The sequence below is a fragment of the Mytilus edulis genome, chromosome 3 (assembly GCF_963676685.1).
Source record: "Mytilus edulis chromosome 3, xbMytEdul2.2, whole genome shotgun sequence".
NCBI lineage: Eukaryota > Metazoa > Mollusca > Bivalvia > Mytilida > Mytilidae > Mytilus > Mytilus edulis.
Genome location: NC_092346.1, coordinates 44675960 through 44702817, shown reverse-complemented (window position 1 = coordinate 44702817; position 26858 = coordinate 44675960). Strand labels below are relative to the sequence as shown.

The 26858-nt window shown below is 32.5% G+C and overlaps 1 protein-coding gene across 1 annotated transcript; it reads right to left on the bottom strand.

Moving 5' to 3' along the window:
* Nucleotides 1-1724: 1724 nt before the first annotated feature.
* Nucleotides 1725-8242, bottom strand: LOC139516605 (uncharacterized). The gene is made up of 3 exons (XM_071306801.1): nt 2737-8242; nt 2369-2479; nt 1725-2097 (listed from the first exon to the last, which is right to left on the bottom strand). Exons 1-3 carry the CDS (start codon nt 8203-8205, stop codon nt 1834-1836), a joined length of 5844 nt encoding a protein of 1947 aa, XP_071162902.1. The 5' UTR covers nt 8206-8242; the 3' UTR covers nt 1725-1833.
* Between the last annotated feature and the right edge of the window lie 18616 nt (nt 8243-26858).

Here is a 26858-nt window from a genome sequence, read left to right as displayed (position 1 = left end):
TTTAATGACTTCATTACAGACATTTTCGGCGATGAAATTATTCTTACTATAGTTCACTTACATCTTTACCAAAAGCACAGACGATAAAAAGCTATGTTTAACTTTTAATTAGCACTTTTTCAATTGGGGAACATCAATTGTTTTGGGTGATTTGACGATCATTTAAGGTAACCTTCCACATATTTATTGTTTATCATCACAAAAAGTGTGACAAAAATGTCTAATTAGTTATAAAAAATCTACCAGACCCGCAAAATCAGAGCAAGGCACTTTTTCAAAAATTCACAGGGGGAACCCAAATCCAGAGTGCTCGCATAAGGCAGCTTAACTGCCTAAAAATCAGCATAAAATTGGAACAACTTATAATTATAAAAAAGAAGATGTGGTATGATTGCCAATGAGACAATTGTCCACAAGAGACCAAAATGACACAGACATTAACAACTATAGGTCACTGTACGGCCTTCAACAATGACCAAAGCCTATACCGCATAGTCAGCTATAAAAGGCCCCGATATGACAATGTAAAACAATTTAAACGAGAAAACTAACGGCCTTTTTAATCTAAAAAAAAATGAACGAAAGTGAAACTGCGAGGTACTGCTCACTGATGATACCCCCGCCGCAAGTGGATAATTCTAATGGTGTAAAAATATGCAGGTGTTCGGTAAACAGGAAGTTGTTGAGTGATGAATCTGAAAACGCATCACACGGTATAGGTGACTTGACTGGTATAAATCCTGAAACCGAATTTCAGAAATTCTTGTATTGTAATTCCTGAGAAAAATGTGACGAAAATTTTCAACTTGGCTATCATGTGTAAAATCACACAAGTGTTCGGTAAACAGGAAGTTGTCGAGTGATGAATGTGAAAATGCATCACACGGTATTGCAGACTTATATAAACCTTGAAACCAAATTTCATGAAAATCCTTGTATTGTAGTTACTGAGAAAAATGTGACGAAAATTTTCAACTTGGTTATCATGTGTAAAAATAATACAAGTGTTCGGTAAACAGGAAGTTGTCGAGTGATGAATGTGAAAACGCATCACACGGTATTGCAGACTTATATAAACCTTGAAACCGAATTTCAGAAATCCTTGTATTATAGTTCCTGAGAAAAATGGGACGAACAAATATTTATGGGACGGACGGACTGATGGACGAACGAACGGACGGACGGACTGACGGACAGACAGAGGTAAAACAGTATACCCCCTTTTTTCAAAGCGGGGGTATAAAAATCATCATTAAAGAACAATAACTCTAAAACGAGTCGACTACAGATTTCAGCTATTATGCTGCTCATTTGTAGATGTTGTCGTGTGCATCATTTATTTGTCTATTATCAACTGTTTGCTCTGTCGTAATATATCTTTTAACGTGGTGTTCATGATGATAGTCAAAATTTGCATTTTACCCCTAAAATCTGTGTTTAGCTATTTCTGCCATAATCAGACACATTTTAAAAACTTAATACCCAAATAAAGATTATGGTTAAAATTGTTTATATTTTGCCGTCTAGTTTAATAGAAGATTTTTGTAAAAGATTGAGAGACGACGACAGACTTAAATTGATGAAAAAAGTGCACTTGGCGAGCCAAAAAAATGATGTAGTACAAATTGATAGACTGTTCTTATACATACTAGAAGTAATAAAACAAAAACAAAAATGATAGAATTATATATACAATATATATATATTGAAGTTTTATTTGTCACCCAATAATTACCAAAAGGCTGATTGGAATGTTATCAACTAGAAAGATAATGCAAACATCACCCAATAGACAAATATGATCCAATGTGTGACATTCTTTCAATATTTATGTTAAATCATGTCTTCTAAAAAATCCTCCAGGTTAGTCATAGTATTGTCATTTGACTCTTGATAAGTGGTCTCCAACGGGTCTTTATTATAATCATTACTTTGATCATTTATAATCTCGTTTTCAAGAAAATGAGAAGATAAATAATGAAAATCAAATTGTTCCAAATCAATGCCATGGAGGTTCAATAACAGGTTCATGTTTGTGTTTACTATGATTGAGTTGTCTTCGAAAGGAGCCATCTGTTTCATGTCAGTCTCAGTTTGCTTAAAGAAGAAAGAAAAATTATCAGATTGAAAACCATAGATCAGTAGTGAATATATAGAATTTTAATTCTGGTAAAAACTTAAAACAAAATAGAATGTATTCGGATATGTTGTTTAGAACCTTGGGTTAACATTGGTTAATTATGTTCAACTTTTAAGCTCAGACTAAAGTATTGTGGTAAAAGTATTGCATTTCAATTTAAGAGTCTGTTCAATTGATAAAAAATATCAAGCTTTTTTGTCACAAACGTATTTCTTGATTCAACAGTACCTGTTTGACTTGATCTGATAACGGGTTTGTCCTATCTTTCATATGAGGACTCAATAATTGTTTCTTCCTTTCTTTTATTTTACCATTTTTCTCTTCATTGCATTTTCTTTTCTGAAAATAGGTATATGAAACTAACTGTTGCATCTTTTGTCGCAATCATTATATCAACAAAATGTTACCATTTGTTAAAGATTCTGTTAATTTAATAAGTATTGCAATATTGTTAGTTATCCCAAAAATGAGACAGTATCAGGTTTGTAATAATGGAAAGTCTCATTCTTTATTCTTTATTTCAGAAGAGATTCCTGTTAAATATTTGTTCTATCACATTAATTAAATTTCACGTTTTTACCAGTAACAAAACATACCTTGCTCTTTGATCCAACAGGTAAGTAACTTTGTGAATCAGGATTGCTACTATTATCTGAACTGTAGTTTGAACCAGTTAGTTGGAGCTGATTGCCATTCAAAGCCTTGAATTGGTGCCCTGAATCAGGAACTACCTCTGAATTGATGGATGATATTAAATCCAATGATTCAATATTGGTTGTATGGCAGTTTGTTGTACACATATCGAAATTTTGTGAGACATCCCTAACACTCATAGCTGATTTTCTTAGGTAATCTTCATTGCAATTTGATGGATCAGGTGGGCTCGTTATGGAGACTTGTTGTCCAGTTTGTGTTAGTGATTGATTGAATTGAAATTTTGAAGAGATTGATTGTTCCAAATGAGTCATTGAACTAAGAGCAGTTGCTTGAGTCAATATTTTACTTGGAAGTGTGTTGCCATTTTCAAATAGTACATTCCCACTACGGTCAATAACAGTATATGAATTTATCATATCCATAGCCTCTTGTGGAATAATGATTGATTCAGTTTGATTTTCTGTTTGTTTTGAATCTGATGTTGGTATCAATTTCAAGGATTTCTTTGCAGTGAACTTTTTGTGAAAGTCACTTGAAGGTTCTTGTATTTTATTTTGATTTACTACAGTAGCCATAGTCTTTAATAGAACAAGTTCATCATTGAATGGAAAGTCATACCTAACATGCGAACTAGATTCAGTAACAGGATTTATAGAGAGTGTAATGCATTTTGTGCTTATATTTATTAAAATATGAGGCCGTCCAATTTGTCCTTCACCATCAATGATTCCTGATGACAGTTTTTTATCATCTCCATTTTCTACAGCTCCAGTTGTCACCCATTTTATAATAGTATTATGAACTTCATCTGTAAATATTCCATTTATCCAAAGACTTTTTAGGGAAAAATCAATTTTTTCCAAGCTTCTGGTTTTGATGAAAATTTTACACAGTTCTGCTTTATGTTGTTTGTTTTTGCTTTTCCTCATGACCTTATAGGCATCCACTACATCTTTGTATTTCTGAGGAAAGGTTATTTGAGGGAGAGTTAAAAGTAAATCAACCAGTTCCTGATCAGATATGAGTTTTTTTCCAAACTTTCTCTTGTTATATTTTCCTCTGTTGTTTGGATCAAAAAGTATTATATTTTTAGGCCAGTTTTTCAATGGTAAGTCCCAAAGTCCATCAAATTTGGCATCAGGGTCAATTCCATGTGCACATTTAATTGAAATTCCAGCTATATGACGTGTGAGGTAGACCATAATTTGTGATTTGTCTTTAGGGTTCTGATCATCCATATTGGTCTTTGCAATTTCACTTGTTTGAAGTTCAGAAATAAAGCTAATATTGAGATCTATTAGAGCGTTGGTGTTGCCTCCGTTAGTAAAAAAATCTTGGATTGATGAGATCAAAATCTCATTTTCACATCGGTAAATAAACAATTTATGTAAAAGCTTATATTCCATTGATTCCCAGGCTCTTATTTCAGATAGGTACAACTTTTGTACCTGCACATTTTCGTCTTGGCATTTTGTCAACAAAGTTTTTAAGTGCTCCTTGTTCTCTCTGTCATTTCGTCTAATTTTTGTTGCTTTGTATTTTGACTGTTTATTTGATGGTAATAGTTTAATAAGCTTTTGACTAATATTGTTAATCCACCTTCTCTCTATAGACGAATGATGAATCAATGATGCCTTTTTCAGACATGGCCCTGGATGAACTTCAATATCCCCTGAACACCATAGTAGGTAAAGACTTGCCTTGTCATATTCATATTTAAGGGTCAAGTATTTCTTCATTTTTGCTGACTTGTGGTGTCCAGTTGATGTCCCTGCTGTCAATGAAATCATGAAAAGTACAAAAATTTGAAATAGCTTCAATTTATTTGCCATTTGATCTATCATTTTAATTTCTTTAAGTTGAGCTTCTGTTTTTTGGGCATTCAGATGATCTTCTTGTAGGTCCTCTTCCCATTCAGCAATGAAATTCTTTTCACTCATTGTATTATTAGATCGTAAAAACTTCATAGGTATAAATTTTTCATGTTTATTGATTGAAACCTCCTTTCCTTTATTTCTTATCTCGTTTGAAAACTGTATTGTTTTTAATTTACATTTAATTTTATCTGTCCATAGTTGGTATAATCTTGACACGAAATCATTTCTATGATAATATGAATAACAGCATTCAGACGTGCGAAAATGATCCCTGATAAGCCAATATATAATCTTATCGTGACAATTATCAGTAAATAAATCTTCCATTAAGTTATTCAAATTCTGAAAATCAATTTCTATTTTGATAACATTATCTAGCTTCTGGTTATCATTCAAGTGCTTCAAAATTCTGCATCCTAAAGTGGTAATCCAATTACAGACCAACTCACCCATTCCTTCTTGTGTTGCATGGCACCTGATTAATTTGTTAACTGCATCAGCTACATCATGAAAGTACCGTTCATTGTAAGGGATACAAAGAAGAACATTACAAAGTTCATTTAGTACTGGAATATCATTTTTTGTCATAACTGTGTCTACCATTGATAAAAAAACAGGAGCATTTTCATTTATAAGATCTTGACAGTCTGCTTTAAGGGTTAGTGTCTGACTTAAAATAGTTTTAAGAGATATGTCTGACGTATTCATATAACATATGCCCCATTTTGAAAGACACAACATTATCTTGCAGGAAACATATTTTATCATTTTTGATTTATTCAAATCAACTACTTCCTTAATCTGTGGAACTAAATAATCAACATTTCTTCGTAGAAATTTCTTCAGATGTTCATCGTCTTTTTCACTACACAGTGTCTCAGAGTAACATAGTTTCATCAGGAATTCTTGATATGGCTCTATCTTTCCCGTAAAAAAATCATCGTCTCTGACATCTAATTTCATGTTATACAGTTGTTTAAAATAGTCAATTAAAACTTTCAATATTTCTTCTTCCGAAAGCACTGATAACAATGACTGCAATATACCTGTTATTGAATTTTCTATAAACAAGTATGTTGTTTTTGTATTTTCTATGCAAGAGTGTTTTGCTGATGTATAAGCTACTATAGGAACAGAAGGGGTATCCTGTGTTACTGCATTTTGTACAGTTAGTGAGGTTGCGGTTTTATCATTACAAATATTCCTGTTTAAAAGACATAACAGTATCTTGCAGGAAATCCATTTTGTTTTTGTTTGATTTCCTAGTATCACTTTTTTAATCTGTGCTGCCAAAAACTTCGCATTGTTTCTGAGAAATCTCTTTAACGTTTCAACATCTTTTTCCTTGCACAGTTTTTCAAAGAAACAAAGTTTCAACTTGAATTCATGATGTGATCCTTTTTCGCCAATACATAACCCATCTGCAGTTATTTCTAATTTCATAGAATACTGTTGTTCAATGTAGTCATTGAATACTTCAGAAATATCATTATCTGTCAGAGTTGATAATAGGTTTTTCAATACACATCTTACTTTGTTCATTGTACATACACTTTTGTTTGTGTTTTCTGCTTCAAAAATGGAAATATTACAGATATTCGAATTTAAAAGACATAACAGTATCTTGCAAGAAATAAGTTTAAATTTTTTTTGATTTCTAAGAACCGATTTGTTTATCCCTTTTACTATAAAATCCGCATTTGTTCTAAAAAATTTCCTTAAAGTTTGAACATCAATTTCCTTGCACAGTTTTTCATAGAAACAAACTTTCAACAGTAATTCATGATGTGATCCTTTTTCGCCAATACACAACCCATCTGCAGTTATTTCTGATTTCATAGAATACTGTTGTTCAATGTAGTCATTGAATACTTCAGAAATATCATTATCTGTCAGAGTTGATAATAAGTTTTGCAATACACATCTTACTTTGTACATTGTACATACACTTTTGTTTGTCTTTCCTGCTTCGGATATGAATGAGACAGATGTCTGCATATCACTGATCTGAATCTCTGATAGGCTGAATTTTGTTTGCTGTTTACAGATGTTCCAATTCAAAAGACATAACAGTACCTTGCAAGAAATAAGTTTTATTTTTGTTTTATTTCCTTTATGCAATTCTGGAATCTGTGATACAAACAAATCAGCATTTTTTATGAGAATGTCCCTATAAGCTTCATCATCATTTTTACTGCACAGTTTCTCACAGTGACACAGTTTCAGCAGAAATTCATAGTATGGCTCTATCTTTCCAGTGCAAAAGTCATCTTCTGTTAATTTTGATTTGATTAGATACAGTTTTTTAAGGTAGTTATTTAATACTGTGAATAATCCATCTTCAGAAAGTACCGATAACAATGTTTGTAATAAACCCCTTATTGTATCGTTTGGGGAATAATCTTTTAAGGTAACAGAAGGGGAAGCCTGCAGTACTGTTTTTTGAAGGATGTGTGGGTTTCGTGTTGTCATCTGTACTAGATAAAGCAGTATTTTGCAGGAAACAAGTTTTAACTTGATGGTATTCCCTTCAACCACTTCCTCAATATGTGAAACTAAAAAATAAGCATTTCTTCTGAAAAATTTCATAAACTTTTCATCGTCACTGACATTGCACAGTTTTTCACAGTAACAAAGCTTCAACTGGAATTCATTGTATGGGTCTATTTTATCAGTACAAAAGTCATCATCTGTTATTTCTGATTTCATTGCATACATGTCTTCAAGGTAGTAATTAAATGCATTAAATAAAGCATCTTCAGAGAGAGTTGACAATAATTTGTACAGTATTGTCCTTACATTGAATTCTGTGAATGAATAGTTTGTTGATGTATCAGCTATTAAGTCAACTGACGAAAAAGCTGGTTTTTCAATATTTTGAAGAGTAATTTGGGTTTGTGCTTCACATATGTTCCAATTTAAAAGACACAGCAGTATTTTGCAGGAAATATGATGCCTTTTTTCATGCGTGAAAAATGACCACTGAAAATTTGTTGCCAATGCTTCAATATTTGACACTAAAACATCGGCATATTTTCTTAGAAATTCTTTACAACCTTCACTGTCTTTTTTAGCACAGAAAATATTCCAGTAACATAGTTTCAACAGAAATTGATGCGGTGGATCAATCTGGTCAGTTAACAAATCAATTTCTGTTAAGTTTGACTTGGTTTTTAGTCGTTGATATAGGTATTTGTCAAACATGTTATACCTATCGTTTTCTGTAAGACTATGTAGCATTACATTTAGTTGAACTTTGACAAAAGTTAATTTCTTTTCCTGACCATGTTTGCAAAATAAATGAAGAAATTGAAGAAATACACAACGACTGTCTGGCAAGTGTAGACGAAAAAAGCCTTCAAGTTCATTTTTATCAAGTTTGATTAACTTTTTTTCACATGACCTAAGTTGTTCATTATTCAAAGATGACGAAATATTCAAGGCATCATGATATTCATATAAAGCTTCTAAAGAGCTTTGACTGAAACAACTCTTCTTCTTCTTTTTAACTCTTTTTGTTAAAGTCGTCATTTTTCTTTTCAACTTGATCGAAGTCTAAGGTAGTTTAAATTCATAGGTCTGGACGTTTAATGTTTCTAAAATGAAAAATTGAAAAAAGGGGATTTTGATATCACCATTTAGGCAATCGTTTTACACTCAATATATAAGTAGAAAATGAAACATGAATTTGTTTGAAGAAAGATGTTTTTTGTGTGTTTTTTGGGGGGTTATCACCCTTATACTTGTACAAGAAAATATGTGCAATACGGTGGGGCCATTGGATCTCTGTTCTTATATTTACATATGTAAGTAAAATTTTCATTGACAAAATAACATGAATTGTTTACAAAACTTTTGAATGTTTGAAATACTAAGGTTTTTCTACCTCAGGAATAGATTACCTTAGCTATATTTGGCAAAACTTTTAGGAATTTTGGTCCTCAATACTCTTCAATTTAGTACTTTGTTTTGCCTTTTAAACTTTTTTGGATTCGAGCGTCACTGATGAGTCTTTTGTATTGCACAAGTCATATTTACTTTGACTGTCCATGACATTAAAATACTTAATTCCTGAGATGTGTTTTAGTTGATTTTAGGCTCTGGTGCATGATTTTTTTTTATTATTAATTGTTTTTGGCTTTTAACTAGCTGTCAGTACCAGCAAGTACTCTCAAATGAAACTTTCTTGTTAATTGGACCTGCTGATACTATTTGTATTAAATATTGTATTTGTTATTTATTGCTTACTTATGTGAGTTGTATCTCTTCTCTCTATTTTTTTCAAACAATATTTTCATTGTCTATTTATACTGTATACCACAAAATTATTTTTATTTATCTGTGTATATTATTCTAATAGGTGGCATTTTGTCATAGGGGCTATTTAAAAAAAAAGATGCCTTTCCTTTAAACCTTTGTCAGTCTCTTGTATGATACTATATCTGTAATGTTTTTAGGTCAGATAATGTATTATGATTAGTTGGTCCTAACTACCAAAGATAATAGCAGTATGTGCTCTGCTTAAAAAATATTGTCCAAAATGTACCTCAAAATGTCAGGAGTGTAACGCTTTTAGTGTGACATTTACAAGAAAGCATGTGCATTCATTGATGATATAGAATAAATAAGGGCATATACACTACCAAACAATATCTTTCATCCAACTATTATATCTTGACTATCATTTCTTGTTCAATTCTTCCATATATTTACATTTGTATGAGCCTCATAAGGTAAGTCAAATAAGTTTGTGTAAAAAAAAATGTTAGTAAAAGTCAATATGCTGCCATAAAATGTCTTTGTAGGTGAAATAACATGTTTCTGTACATCTTGCACGGTTTATGTTTTTGGTTTAGTATCATAGCTTGGCACAAGTGCATCCAGTTGAACCAGAAGTTCTACTACTGGAATATTATGGTTACAATAAGAAGACTACCCAAGTCTGTCAGGAGTGTAACAATTGGTTAAGATGAATTGTTTTTAGAAACAATGTTGTTATAGTTGTTGTTTTTTCTTGAATTTCAGTGAACATTACCTGTTACAGTTTATCAGTAACAAACATGCCATTATTATGGCCTTCGTTGCTTTTGTATGCTCAATACTTCAATGTCAGGAGTGTAACACAAAAAACTGCTTTATTCTAATCTTATTAGCAAAGTTAAGTTATTGGCAGAAAAACAAGCTGACAATTGTTATAAAATGATATTACTACACCTCAGCTTAACACAGAATACAAGTCTACATCATTACTTTTGAAATTTTTGAACTAAAATTGCAATTGAACTAGCTTGTTTAAATGTGTTACAGTCCTGACATACAAGTATTGAGCATAAACAAGCAATAAAGGCCATAATAATGGCATGTTTGTTACTGATAATCTGCAACAGATGGTGTTCACACTCAAATTCAAGAAAAGACAACCAATAATAACAACATTGTTTCTATAAAAAATAACATGAATGTTACACTTAAACATTTTAAAGCGTTACACACATTTTTTTTATATACAGAGCACATACTGCTACCATCTTTGGTAGTACGAGCAAACTTAAAATAATACATTATCTGACATAAAAACAGCATATATATAGTATCAAACAAGAGACTGAACAAGGTTTAAAGGAAAGCCATTTTTTTTTAAATAGACCATTAGCAAAATTTGTAAATATGTAAGAAATATATAAAAATGTTTAACCTGTTCTCAATTGTGCACTAACATAATATGTGAAATATAAAGACTCTACATGATTTCAGGTCAGTTTCAGGTTAAAATATGGTAGCAATAAACATGATAAATTATGGTCAGGAGTGTAACATTTGTTACACTCCTGACAAGTTTCTGATGTAGCTCATCTATAACAAAATTCAACATGATTTTTTATTAAAATAATTGTAACATCTTTACAATGTAATGAGAAAGCCGATCTGTCTTGTATAATTTTGTTGTTTCCTTTGAAAAGTTGATGAATTCTTATGAGTAAAATGTTGTTAAAATTTTTGTTTTTATTATTTTGCATTAACCCTTGGTAGTTTTGTAAACTTGGATGTCTCTGGATTAAAGAAAAATGGTAGAAAAAAGATTAGCAATGACTTAATTTTTTACTCTGGCCTTTGTTAGTCTTGTATTATTTTAATTTTAGTTTCTTGTGTAAACTTTGGAAATTAGTATGGCGTTCATTATCACTGAACTAGTGTATATTTGTTTGGGGCCAGTTGAAGGACGCCTCCGGGTGCGGGAATTTCTCGCTACATTGAAGACCTGTTGGTGACCTTCTGCTGTTGTTGGTTTTTTTTCAATGGTCGGGTTGTTGTATCTCTTTGGCACATTCCCCATTTCCATTCTCAATTTTATTGTCACACTTTGGCATCATTTTTTTTTAAATAGCCCATAGATCAAATGTAATCATTCAGTGTATGTTCACTTTAATGTTTTAATATGTCTTTTGATTGAGTTAGGCTATTTCAATTGATACTTTATAGAGTGTCTTTCTATGTTGTGATGTTACAATATTGTTTCAGATAAGGGTGAATGTTTGTACCTATCAAAACGTTAAAACCCGCATTTGTTTGTACCTGTTCTAAGTCAGGAATTTGAATTTTAGTAGTTGTCGTTTGTTGATGCGTTTTATAAGTGCTTCTTGGTATTTTTAATAGATAAGACCGTTGGTGTTCCCGTTTGAATGGTTTTCGTTAGTCATCTTTGGAGCCGTTTATAGCTTGCTGTTCGGTGTGAGCCAAGGCTCTGTGTTAAAGCCGTACTTTGACCTATAATGGTTTACTTCTACAAAAGAGAGACGAAAGATACCAAAGGGACAGTCAAACTCATAAATCTAAAACAAACTGACAACGCCATGGCTAAAAATGAAAAAGACAAACAAACAACAGCACACACGACACAACATAGAAAACTAAAGAATAAACAACACGAACCCCACCAAAAAACTAGGGGTGATCTCAGGTGCTCCGGAAGGGTAAGTTTCAAATTGTGACTTGGATGGAGAGTTGTCTCATTGGCACTCATACCACATCTTCTTATATTTAATTAGTGATTACATTTTGATAAGCAGAAGCAGAATTTTGCATTAATAAGTTTTTAAAAAAATCAAGGATTTTACCAATATCATACAGATTAATTTGGTTGATATCATCCTAAAATAGAAGTCTTGCGAATTCATACTTTTATTCATTTAGTGTAAACTTAGTTTTATTTAAGTTATTATGTAAGTTTTATTAATAAATTTTTGGATTATCATGGAGTCATGGTTACACTATTAGAAAAAAATCCTATACCATTTGATCAGTAGAAAACATATTCAGCATAGCGTTAAGGTTTTCACTATAGTAAATATTACATTTGTTTCATCTTCTAAAATTAAAATTAACTGTTGTTATGTGGTTAACACATTTTACACAACTGTGACCAATAGATGAATAACAGCAACAACAAACTTTTGCCTTGGGTTAGTCAGGTATGTTGAGATTTTGCATCTTGAATTACTAAAAATAACTTACTACAAGGTTTCTGACTTAGAAAAGACCCAATGACATGTGTTTATGTTGAAACATGTTTTAGCACTGAACCCGTTTGAACATTCAATACAAATCAGTAGAGAAATGGGTCTTACTTTATCAAACAAATTTAAAAGACTATCAAAAGTTTAGGACACTCATTTATTCCATGGTGTCAAAGAATTCTTAAAGTTACTATACTATATATAAAAATATTAATTTTCGCGAACCATTTAGGTCACGGAAATTCCAAAATATGGCATCAGTAAGGAGAGTTGTACAAATAGTGTGAATACACAGAACCCCCATCCAATTCATCTTTAGCTAAAAGTATTCATCATTTTCTGTGTACAATATTCCATTTTTCTATAGTTTCGATTAAAATGTGCCAAAATCTGAGTTAAAATAGGTCGAATGCCCCAAATAAACATTCCCTGATTGGTTGAAGTACTGTGGCGTCGATGTAAAGCATAGCTCAAGCATCGATGTAAAGCACACGCTTCACAGGAATAAGGAGAGTTTTACAAATAATGTGAATACACAGACCCTCAATCCAATGTATGTACTGCTGAAAATAATCTAGTGTTCATCATTTTCTGTTTTGATTCTGCTAACAACGTTCCATTTTTCTATAATTGTGAAACCCCGCAATAAAAATAGATGGCCTCAATGATGTAAACGCAACCCAAAAAATTTCCGTTAATATGTTAACATCTTGAACTTCGACCCTGGGTTCAAAGGGTTAATAAACCAATTCACAAATAGAGATCTCCTTGCGCTCAAATGTAATCATTAGTGAAGTATACAGTCATGCAACTTCGTTTACAGAAATATATATAAACTTTATCAGAAATGTATTGTCATGCATCTGCATATTCACGTTTTTTTTATGCTCAAATTTAGTCAAATTCAATTCCATACAAATTTTATTACATAAAGCAATAGGAGTAAGAATATTTTTAGCGCCAATTTAACCTGCATTGATCATTGTCATCATCAAAATTACTTAATATCGTAATATTGTCAGTTTATTATTATAGAGTAATTTTGGTAAGTATGGCTTATTAATGTTAAGGTTGTCGAGATGTGCTTCTCTAGACATTTTTGACGGTAAGTTTAATCCCATTTATCTGAATATTATACCCGATGAAAGAAATGTCAACCCGACCTATTCGTGTCAAAAGTGAAAATCTAATCTATTTGATGAACTAATTTCTTCTAAAACTGTACATTCAGTATTTCTGTATTATTTGATAACCAATCACATTCACGTTGCATGTTTGCATGATAATTGGTTCTGTATGAGTGAACTGTGTAGTGAATGCAAATTGTGACGTCAGTGCGCGAGCACGTGACATTATTATTTGTAAACAAACCGGCTCATGTAACATGTGTCTGAAGTATATATTCAAAGTGCAATCAATCTTTCAATCACTATTTTATGATATTTTTGTGTCTGTTTTTAGGTTTGCATATCAGTTGTCGAAGTAAATTAGACATAGTGTCATATTTTTCCTGTTCTGTGTTTTGATTTTTTATATAGAATTTGAAGGTAAGTCTAAATAAGTCATTATTTAAAAGGGGGGGGGGGGGGTGTCGGAGGTGTCCTGATTCCGAAATCCCCGGCTTAAAAACATGAAATCTTGAGGTCTCGAATTTTTGTGTTGAATAAATCCTAATCATGTTTTGGATAGTGTATTGTTGAAATGTTTTTAATCATTGTTTCTAAATAAAGTGAGATTCTGACGACCGGGATTTTTGGGTGGAATTAATCAATTTTGGTTAGTGTATTGCTACAATTTTTTTTTAATTGTTTCAGATCAAAGGGGCCAATCTGTTATAAAACAATAATCTTTTGTGTTTTTCATTTAAGATTTTCAATGTTTTACTCATACGAAGCTAAATCCATGCAGTATTTACATCAAGGCAATTTAAAACAACAATTACAATTTTCTAATTATTCAACTGGAACTTGATTTTAAATTGGGTGCGAACGGACCTTGGGTGCGAACGTGCGAGGTGCGATGGACGTCAAGTTGGTTACTTATTCCCTATTCCCTATTCGTTACTTATTCCCTATTCCCTATTCGTTACTTATTCCCTATTCCCTATTCCCTATTCGTTACCTATTCGTTACTTATTCCCTATTCCCTATTCGTTACTTATTCCCTTTTCCCTATTCGTTACTTATTCCCTATTCCCTATTCGTTACTTATTCCCTATTCCCTATTTGTTACTTATTCCCTATTCCCTATTCGTTACCTATTCGTTTCTTATTCCCTATTCCCTATTCGTTACCTATTCGTTACTTATTCCTTATTCGTTTCCTATTGGTTACTTATTCCTTATTCCTTATTCGTTACTTATTCGATTGTTGATATCCTTCCCCCTTTTTAATTGTTTATATTCTTATCTCTGGTTATAGTTCTAAATTTGTTGAGGTAAAATGACCTTTTCATGACCTATTTATATGTGTTTGTGCTCAACCGATCCTGTTGCTTTATGTTCGATACTTATTTGTTTCTTATTTGATTTTTATACGTTCTACCTTTTAAATGTTTTTTATTCGTATGTTTGAAGATCTGGTTCTTGGTTCGAAGAGGTGAAATCACCTTTTAGCGCTTGTATAAAAATGAAGATGTGGTATGATCGCCAATGAGACAACTTCCCACACTAGACCAAAATGACACAGAAATTAACAACTATAGGTCACGATACGGCCTTCAACAATAAGCATAGCCCATACCGCATGGTCAGCTATAAAACATGTTAGCGGGGTGTACATCGTTTCGGAGCTTGACTAATACCTTGTTTATAACACGCGTATTATACGTTGCACCTTTCAGAAAAAGATTTTCAATTGTGTTCTTGTCACTGGTGGTAAATTTGGGTTCTAAGGGGTGATTTAACCCTATAAGCGCGTATGTACCTGTTTTAGCACTCGACTGTTACTTATTCGTTTCTTCTTCGCGTCTCATACGTTTGTTATACGTTGCACCTTTTAGAAAATGATTTTCAATGGTTTTCTTGTCTCTGGTGGTATCTATGTGTTCTAAGAGGGGAAAAAACCCTATTAGCGCCTATGTAGCCGTTTCAGCGCTACACTGTTGTTATCCTGTTACTTATTCGTTCCTTATTTGCTTATAAAATGTGTGTTATACGTTCCAATTTTAAAAAGAAATATTTTCGTGTCACTGGTGGTTACTGCTGGTTCTTAGAGGTGAAATAACCCTAATAGAACATATGTACCCGTTCCAGCGCTCGACTGATACCCTGTTACGTATTTGTTCCTTATTCGCTTTTAATACGCGTGGTATACGTTGCACCTTGAAATAAATCGATTATCGATTACTTACATGTCTCTGGCGGTAATTATGTGTTCTCTGAGGTGAAAAAACCCTTTTAGCGCATATGTACCCGTTTCAGCGCTACACTGCTACTCTGTTACTTATTCGTTGATACCCTGTTAACTATTCGTTCCTTATTCGCTTATAAAACGTGTGTTATGCGTTGCACTTTAAAAAATAAAATTTTTTGTGTCTTTGGTGGTAACTGTCGGTTCTTAGAGGTGAAATAACCCTAATCGAACATATGTACCCGTTTCAGCGCTCGACTGATACCCTGTTACTTATTCGTTCCTTATTCGCTTTTAATACGCGTGTTATACGTTGCAGCTTGAAATAAATTGATTATCGATTGCTTTCACGTCTCTGGTGGTAATTATGTGTTCTCTGAGGTGAAAAAAACCCCTATTAGCGCATATGTACCCGTTTCAGCGCTACACTGATACCCTGTTACTTATTCATTCCCTATTCGCTTATCATCATCGGATAATTTTATTGTCCCTAAATCAAATACAGAATTATACAAACCAAGTTTTTCTTTTAGTGGTCCAAAAGTGTGGAATTCACTGTCCAGTGAAATTTAAAAAATCAAAAAGTATATCTGCATTCAAAAACTCTTACAAGTCATTTTATTTTTAAAAGTGTTAAATTTAAAATTTAAGCCACAATGTATACCATAGGTGTTTTTGTTGTTGTTGTTATAATACTTTATATACGTCTATTGTTTACATGTGTGTGATAGTAGATTAATTATTTTTTATTCATAGTGTTAACATTGTATGTAGAGAGCTTTATTGAAAATTGGTTTAATCCAAATGAGTTACTCACTTTAAATAAAGATATTATTATTATTATTATTATTATTATCAAACGTGTGTTATGTGTTGCACTTTAAAAAAGAAATATTTTTGTGTCTCTGGTGGTAACTGTCGGTTCTTAGAGGTGAAATAACCCTAATAGAACATATGTACCCGTTTCACCGCTAAACTGATACTTGTTACTTATTCGTTCCTTATTCGCTTTTAATACGCGTGGTCTACGTTGCACCTTGAAATAAATCGATTATCGATTGCTTTCATGTCTCTGGCGGTTTATGTGTTCTCTGAGGTGAAAAAAAAACCCTATTAGCGCATATGTACCCGTTTCAGCGCAACACTGAAACCCTGTTACTTATTCGTTCCTTATTCGCTTTTAATACGCAGGGTTTACGTTGCACCTTGAAATAAAATTATTTTGAATTGTATTCATGTCTCTGGTGGTAACCATGTGTTCTTAGAGATGAAATAACCCTATTAGCGTGTATGTATCCGTTCCAGCGCTCGGTTAATACCTTGTTACTTATTCGTTACTTATTCGCTTATAATACGTTTGTTATACGTTGCACCTTTTAGAAAAGGATTTTCAATTGTGTTCATGTCTCTAGTGGTAATAATGTGTTCTTAGAGTTGAAATAACCCCATTAACGTGTATGTATCCGTTCCAGCACTCGGTTAATACCCTGTTACTTATTCGTTCCTTCTTTGCTTTTAATACGCAGGGTTTACGTTGCACCTTGACATGCAATGATTTTCAATTGTGCTCATGTCTCTGGTGGTATTCATGTGTTCTTAGAGATGAAATAACCCTTTTAGCGCGTATGTACCTGTTCCAGCGCTCGGATAACACCCTGGTACTTATTCGTTCCTTATTCGCTTTAAATAAGTTTGTTATACGTTTCACCTTGAAATAAGTCGTTTTTCAATTGTGTTCATGTCTCTAGTGGTAACAATGTGTTCTAAGAGATGAAATAACCCTGTTAGCGCGTATGCACCCGTTCCAGCGCTCGGTAAATACCATGTTACTTATTCGTCACTTATTCGCTTATAATACGTTTGTTATACGTTGGACATTTTAGAAAAGGATTTTCAATTGAGTTCATGTCTCTGGTGGTAATAATGTGTTCTTAGAGATGAAATAACCCTGTTAGCGCGTATGTATCCGTTCCAGCGCTCGGTAAATACCCTGTTACTTATTCGCTTATAATACGTTTGTTATACGTTACACCTTTTAGAAAAGGATTTTCAATTGCGTTCATGTCTCTGGTGGTAATTATGTGTTCTTATAGATGAAATAACCCTATTAGCGTGTATGTACCCGTTTCAGCGCCTGACTGATACCCTGTTACTTATTCGTTCCTTATTCTCTAATAATACGTGTGTTATACTCTGTACTTTTTAAGAGAAATATTTTCGTGTCTCTGGTGGTAACTTTGTGTTCTTCAGGGTGAAATAACCTTATTAGCGCGTATCTACCTGTTCCAGCTCTCGGATTATACCCTGTTACTTATTCGTTCCTTATTCGCTATTAATATGAGTGGTATACGTTGCACTTTGAAATTAATCGATTTTCAATTGTTATCATGTCTCTGGTGTTAACTATGTGTTCTTAGAGATTACATCAACCCTGTTAGCGTATATTTGCTCGTTCCAGCGCTCGGTTAATCCCCTGTTACTTATTCGTTACTTATTTGTTTTTAATAGAGCTTTCTTACAAATTGACGAAAGGTACGTATGCTTGACGAATCATACGTAAGACTCGTTTAAGGGATCCTTTATTTTGACATATTTAAATAATAGTCGTGGAACTTCGGACAATTATCTTACATGCAACGACAGTTATTAAAATGGACTTTTCCGATATATTTATAGGATGTCGGGACGTACGATATGTTAAAATATGATACCACCAGGTCGGATGAGATAACACTACAAAATATCCTAAATATATCTAGTAGTCAGACAAAAAAAAATGCCCCTAAAAAAATAAAAACCGACCCCTCCCCTGCGTATACTCTTCAATATTACAATGTTTTGAATCATCGCCCCCCCCTCCCCTTAATGTGTATATATGATATACCGGGGCAATGGAACGAATATTTTAGCGTATAATTGCGTTTTGCCTATAGTCCTCAACATTCATCAAATATTAGCCACTGGACGATAAGTGATAACTTCGCGTCTATCTTCCAAACATGTGTATTATTAAATCGTCATTATAAAATCCACAATGTATATGGTGTAAAATCGTAGATTTATTTTCTTGATATACAAAATCTGTTTTTCTAGATTTATTCAACATTACTTTTTAAAAACATGTATCATCATTTTTGTTTAGCAAATCTCGATATTCCACTTTGACATTTTGCTGAAAGTGTACTATAAAAAATAAAATAAATGTGAATCTTTAAATTTAGACTAACGTACTTCAATAATGCCATTGAAAAGTTAATCGTGAAACTCGTGCTTAAAAAATTCTTTTTTGAAAAATAAACTTGATTTAGAAAAGAATGCTGTTTTACTGGATAAAACACAGACTCTTTTAACAGTTATTGTGGAAATGAAATACGTGCTCCCTTTACGTTCGTTCGTACCTTTCGTCAATTTGTAAGAAAGCTCTAATTAGAGCTTTCTTGCAAATTGACGAAAGGTACGAACGAACGTGAGGGGAGCACGTATTACATTTCCACAATAACAGTTAAAAGAGTTTTTGTTCAAATGGCATTATTGAAGTACGTTAGTCTAAATTAAACGAATATTACCAGAGTAGAGGCGATGATTCAAAAGTTATTAAACGAGCACCAGCATATGGCAAACTATGAAGATCATCTTTTTCTTCATTTTCATTTTATTATTTTGAGCGTTGCAAATTTTGAATCAAGGAAGTATTTGTGTTTTGATTTTTTTCTTATTCTTCTGTAAGGGAAGAAGACAATATATTTGCTTTGACATTGTCTTAGGTTAAACAGTGCAACATTGTAATATTGAAGAGTGGGGGAGGGTCGGTTTTTAGTCTTTTAGGGGCATTTTTTTCGTCTTACTACGTATACTTTCTATTTAAGATATTTTGTAGTGTTATCTCCTCCAACCTCGTGGTATCATATTTTAACCTATCGTACGTCCCAAAATCCTAAATATATCTCAAGAGAAGTCCAATTTAATAAGTGTCGTTGCATGTAGGATCATTGTCCGAAGTTTCACGACTATTATTTAAATATGTCAAAATAAAGGATCCCTCAAACGAGTCTTACGTATGATTCGTCAAGCATACGCACCTTTCGTCAATTTGTAAGAAAGCTCTAATACGCGTGGTATACGTTGCACCTTGATATACATCGATTTTCAATTATTTTCATGTCTCTGATGGTAACTATGTGTTCTAAGAGGTGCAATAACCTGATTAGAGCGTATGTACCCGTTCCAGCGCTCGTTTAATAGAGGTTTCCAGATTTGCTACGTATCAGGTACGGTTGGTACGTAACACAACCGTTGGCGTTGTTTGGGAGATTTCATTTAATGCATGAGATTATTGTATGTATCATGATGAAAATAAAGAAACAAAATTGCATATCAGTGATAAAAACCTCAATCTTTTATTTTATTACGATTTCTCTGCTTCTAGAAAACCTTGCACATGATTTTATACGATAAAATTTATTTTGTGCACAAGAGAATGAATCAAACAGTCCTTACTGGAACTGAGTTGCCTCGACCTTTATATTCTAAAAATAGATTTTTGCGTTTCCGTATGGCTATGTTTTTGTTTTCTGTATATATTAAGAAAAGGATTAGAATATGAATGTTTTATGAATGAAATTACTTATTAATAATATCTTACTTGTACCTTACTGGTGTCGTTAATGACTGCATAGACGGATCCAGGGGGAGGGGGCTTTGGGCCCGCCCCCCCCCCCCCTTTCGTGGGAAAAGTTTGGTTGATTATACAGGGAATCACTGAAGCATGGATGGAGCGCCCCCTTTTATGAAAAGTTCTGAATGCGTCACTAAACTAGTACACGTGCTTCTGGCAAAAATGAGTTCAAAATTGTGTTGATTTCTCATTAAAATAAATTTTTATAAATTAAGCTATCATTTCGATCATTGGAGCAACATTTTTTCAACACACATTGTGAAACCATCGATCTATCTTTTCCGTTATATTTTGTCACTGATCTTTTTAATAAAATTGTTGATTATAGTAATTACTTAAAGAATAAATACAAAGGAGTAGGTTCAGTAAGACCCCTTTTAGGCCCAACAATTATATATAATAGCAGTTTGACAAAATTGTGAAAATGTAATCTTTTATTTAAGCTATATTCTGGAAAGTAAAATGCTTCTGCTACATATATATGAGCTGTTTTTGACAATAACAATACACAAATATTGCGTTCCAGCATCATTAAGTCATGCAAAATTACTGAAATCTTCAAAATTTTAGCGTTTTAGTTATTTTTTAGACGGTTTCCGTGTAAAATGAAAGTGGTCGCATTCGTGTTCATTCATACTATTGAAATTTAAGTTGTATTTGATGATAATACAAAACATATATAAAGGTTGAGGATGAACACTTTCATTTTTGACAAAAACCATTTGAAAAGTGATGTTTTTTGGCATGACAATTTTGATAGATTTGTCATATCTAAGCTTGAATCAGAGCATTTTTAATGACTAAATCAGTTAACATCTTTCACATAAACTAATCGAATCAATTGAAATAGACACTTAAGTGTTTAAAAAGTGTCCAAAACCTTTCGTTAAATGAACTTGGAAATTGAGGCCAAAATCGGCCCTTACCGGACCTATTCCTTTTATGACACTTACGAAAACCATTTTTTGAGTCGAAATATTTATCATCACGATGTTACTTCATCGTGTTCGCTTATTATTATTATGTCACTATATATTGTTATTACATTAATATTTGTAAATATTGTCGCGAGTTAAATTGTGTATTGCACGTGCCTGGGAGAAGTATAATATAAACTACGAGGGGTAATGTTAAACCAATATCCATCCATTAATCCTTTTGTCGTACAACATTGCCATAAAAACTTCATACAACACAGCGTATTTAGTTCACTGATAACGGCAATAATTTGACGCTATATTTACACTTAGTCTAATGCAATATGAATATGTCTTTCTAACTCTTCGTAATGTTGTACGGAAAATACTATGTTGCTATATAATGTCTTTAGCACCATTTACAACTGATTTATGGACTCAAAATTAAGGATCATTTTCATCGGTTGGTAAATGTTTCTAATGTAATTTGTTCAGGTTTATATGTACAAGTATCATGAATACGATACTACTTAAAATAGTTAACTCCAGTTTTTCTCTCTCGGCTTACTGCGAAAAAGATATATGAACAGTTGTGTTAATAAAAAGGGCACGTTTCTAAATTTTATAGAGCATATTGATTTTATGAGGGTTTTTTTTTATAAAGAAAAACTTTAAGCCCGACGGTAAAGATAATTGTCCCAAAAGGAAGGATGTCAAGTAAATACGATATCAGCCATATCTCTATGAATAATTGTTCAAATTGAAGATGTAAACGACCTAGGCTTGTATTTTTTATAATTTCTTTCCGGACGTCTGATTTTTTTTTTTTATCTTTATTTATATATACAACAGATATATTACATATAACACAAAATTATCACATGCAAGGCAATGTTATTTCAAAGTATAATGACATACATAATCAGTACAATAATTAGAAATCAAACGTTTTGACACCCTCGGTTTTTGTAACAGAGTATTATTTTTTTTAAAGTATGTCTCCCTGGACTTTTTTTTATCTTGATTCAAAATCCATTGACAAGGGTTTTAGACCTCACGCGTATAGACAGAACAACGATTTGGTTTTATATTAGTTTTGTCATTTTTCTTTTGCTATTACGGTCAATTTATTTTGTTCGAATTCATTTTATTTGATCATGTTTTCTAAAAACTTACCAAAATAAATACAAAACTTTAACATTTTACAATGATACATAAAGTTATTACAAACAAAATTTATAAAGTTTTAAATTTGTTTTGTAATTGAGCTTCTTTGTATCTATGTAGTTTCACGGGGAAATAACTCTTAACTATAAACCTTTCGTACCAACGGTTACTTGCAACGGTTGCTTGAAAGCATAATCGAGTGCACACACTATTGTTTCCTACGAATACAAGAAGAAACCTCATGAAATTAGTCCCAAATTACAGCTAAAAATTCTCAAAACAGTTCTGCATATGATTCCTAAAACATGTGTTGATATAAAGTGTATGCATCAATAATTTTCAAAAGTTAAATGACGGCTCCCACTTCGTACTACGGTTGGTACGGTAGCAAATCTGGAAACCTCTACTACCCTGTTAGTTATTCGTTTCTTATCCGCTTTTAATAGCAGTGGTAAACGTTTCACCTTGAAATAAATCGATTTTCAATTGTGTTCATGTCTCTGGTGGTAACTATATGTTCTTAAAGGTGAAATGACCCTATTAACACCAAAGACATGAACACAATTGAAAATCCTTTTCTAAAAGGTGCAACGTATAAAAAACGTATTATAAGCGAATAAATAACGAATAAGTAACCGAGCGCTCGAACGGACACATATACGCTTATAGGGTTACTAGTATTTCATCTCTAATAACACATTTTTACCACCAGAGACATGAACGCAATTCAAAATTATTTCTTTTGAAGGTGCAACGTAAATCCTGCGTATCAAGGCGAATAAGGAACGAATAAGTAACAGGGTATTAACTGAGCACTTGAACGGGTACATATGAGCTAATATGGTTATTTCATCTCTAAGAACACATTGTTACCACTAGAGAGATGAACAAAATTGAAAATCCTTTTCTAAAAGGTGCAACGTATAACAAACGTATTATAAGTAACGAATAAGTAACAGGGTATTTACCGAGTGCTTGAACGGAAACACTGATATACGTTAATAGGGTCATTTCATCTCTAAGAACACATTGTTACCACTAAAGACATGAACACAATTGAAAAACGATTTATTTCAAGGTGCGACGTAAATCCTGCATATTAAAAGCGAATAAGTAACAGGGTATTAACTGCATGAGCGCTGGAACGGGTACATATGCGCTAATATGGTTGTTTCATCTCTAAGAACACATTGTTACCACAAGAGACATGAATACAATTGAAAATCGTTTTCTAAAAGGTGCAACGTATAACAAACGTATTAAAAGCGAATAAGTAATAGGATATCTACCAAGTGCTGGAACGGATACATATACTACATATACGCTAAGAGGGTCATTTCATCTCTAGGAACACATTGTTACCACCAGAGACATGAATACAATTGAAAATCCTTTTCTAAAAGGTGCAACGTATAACATACGTATTATAAGCGAATAAGTAACGAATAAGTAACAGGGTATCAACCAAGCGCTGGAACGGATACATAGGCGCTAACAGGGTTATATTATCTGTAGGAGCACATTGTTACCACTAGAGACATGAACACAATTGAAAAACGATTTATTTCAAGGTGCAACGCATACCACGCGTATTAAAAGCGAATAAGTAACAGGGTATTATCCGAGCGCTGGAACGGGTACATACGCGCAAATAGGGTTATTTCAACTCTAAGAACACATTATCACCACCAGAGACATGAACACAGTTAAAATCCTTTTCTAAAAGGTGCAACGTATAACAAACGTATTATAGAGGTTTCCAGATTTGCTACGTATCAGGTACGGTTGGTACGTAACACAACCGTTGGCGTTGTTTGGGAGATTTCATTTAATGCATGAGATTATTGTATGTATCATGATGAAAATAAAGAAACAAAATTGCATATCAGTGATAAAAACCTCAATCTTTTATTTTATTACGATTTCTCTGCTTCTAGAAAACCTTGCACATGATTTTATACGATAAAATTTATTTTGTGCACAAGAGAATGAATCAAACAGTCCTTACTGGAACTGAGTTGCCTCGACCTTTATATTCTAAAAATAGATTTTTGCGTTTCCGTATGGCTATGTTTTTGTTTTCTGTATATATTAAGAAAAGGATTAGAATATGAATGTTTTATGAATGAAATTACTTATTAATAATATCTTACTTGTACCTTACTGGTGTCGTTAATGACTGCATAGACGGATCCAGGGGGAGGGGGCTTTGGGCCCGCCCCCCCCCTTTCGTGGGAAAAGTTTGGTTGATTATACAGGGAATCACTGAAGCATGGATGGAGCGCCCCCTTTTATGAAAAGTTCTGAATGCGTCACTAAACTAGTACACGTGCTTCTGGCAAAAATGAGTTCAAAATTGTGTTGATTTCTCATTAAAATAAATTTTTATAAATTAAGCTATCATTTCGATCATTGGAGCAACATTTTTTCAACACACATTGTGAAACCATCGATCTATCTTTTCCGTTATATTTTGTCACTGATCTTTTTAATAAAATTGTTGATTATAGTAATTACTTAAAGAATAAATACAAAGGAGTAGGTTCAGTAAGACCCCTTTTAGGCCCAACAATTATATATAATAGCAGTTTGACAAAATTGTGAAAATGTAATCTTTTATTTAAGCTATATTCTGGAAAGTAAAATGCTTCTGCTACATATATATGAGCTGTTTTTGACAATAACAATACACAAATATTGCGTTCCAGCATCATTAAGTCATGCAAAATTACTGAAATCTTCAAAATTTTAGCGTTTTAGTTATTTTTTAGACGGTTTCCGTGTAAAATGAAAGTGGTCGCATTCGTGTTCATTCATACTATTGAAATTTAAGTTGTATTTGATGATAATACAAAACATATATAAAGGTTGAGGATGAACACGGATGCGGCCACTTTCATTTTTGACAAAAACCATTTGAAAAGTGATGTTTTTTGGCATGACAATTTTGATAGATTTGTCATATCTAAGCTTGAATCAGAGCATTTTTAATGACTAAATCAGTTAACATCTTTCACATAAACTAATCGAATCAATTGAAATAGACACTTAAGTGTTTAAAAAGTGTCCAAAACCTTTCGTTAAATGAACTTGGAAATTGAGGCCAAAATCGGCCCTTACCGGACCTATTCCTTTTATGACACTTACGAAAACCATTTTTTGAGTCGAAATATTTATCATCACGATGTTACTTCATCGTGTTCGCTTATTATTATTATGTCACTATATATTGTTATTACATTAATATTTGTAAATATTGTCGCGAGTTAAATTGTGTATTGCACGTGCCTGGGAGAAGTATAATATAAACTACGAGGGGTAATGTTAAACCAATATCCATCCATTAATCCTTTTGTCGTACAACATTGCCATAAAAACTTCATACAACACAGCGTATTTAGTTCACTGATAACGGCAATAATTTGACGCTATATTTACACTTAGTCTAATGCAATATGAATATGTCTTTCTAACTCTTCGTAATGTTGTACGGAAAATACTATGTTGCTATATAATGTCTTTAGCACCATTTACAACTGATTTATGGACTCAAAATTAAGGATCATTTTCATCGGTTGGTAAATGTTTCTAATGTAATTTGTTCAGGTTTATATGTACAAGTATCATGAATACGATACTACTTAAAATAGTTAACTCCAGTTTTTCTCTCTCGGCTTACTGCGAAAAAGATATATGAACAGTTGTGTTAATAAAAAGGGCACGTTTCTAAATTTTATAGAGCATATTGATTTTATGAGGGTTTTTTTTTTATAAAGAAAAACTTTAAGCCCGACGGTAAAGATAATTGTCCCAAAAGGAAGGATGTCAAGTAAATACGATATCAGCCATATCTCTATGAATAATTGTTCAAATTGAAGATGTAAACGACCTAGGCTTGTATTTTTTATAATTTCTTTCCGGACGTCTGATTTTTTTTTTTTATCTTTATTTATATATACAACAGATATATTACATATAACACAAAATTATCACATGCAAGGCAATGTTATTTCAAAGTATAATGACATACATAATCAGTACAATAATTAGAAATCAAACGTTTTGACACCCTCGGTTTTTGTAACAGAGTATTATTTTTTTTAAAGTATGTCTCCCTGGACTTTTTTTTATCTTGATTCAAAATCCATTGACAAGGGTTTTAGACCTCACGCGTATAGACAGAACAACGATTTGGTTTTATATTAGTTTTGTCATTTTTCTTTTGCTATTACGGTCAATTTATTTTGTTCGAATTCATTTTATTTGATCATGTTTTCTAAAAACTTACCAAAATAAATACAAAACTTTAACATTTTACAATGATACATAAAGTTATTACAAACAAAATTTATAAAGTTTTAAATTTGTTTTGTAATTGAGCTTCTTTGTATCTATGTAGTTTCACGGGGAAATAACTCTTAACTATAAACCTTTCGTACCAACGGTTACTTGCAACGGTTGCTTGAAAGCATAATCGAGTGCACACACTATTGTTTCCTACGAATACAAGAAGAAACCTCATGAAATTAGTCCCAAATTACAGCTAAAAATTCTCAAAACA

What these genes read in the sequence shown, in the direction of transcription:
- LOC139516605 (XM_071306801.1), bottom strand. Translation starts at nt 8,205, where the DNA reads ATGACGACTTTAACAAAAAGAGTTAAAAAGAAGAAGAAGAGTTGTTTC. An exon ending in CTGTTGGATCAAAGAGCAAG is followed by an intron (nt 2,480 to 2,736) that starts GTATGTTTTGTT and finishes ACCTATTTTCAG; the next exon opens with AAAAGAAAATGCAATGAAGA. An exon ending in TATCAGATCAAGTCAAACAG is followed by an intron (nt 2,098 to 2,368) that starts GTACTGTTGAAT and finishes TTCTTCTTTAAG; the next exon opens with CAAACTGAGACTGACATGAA.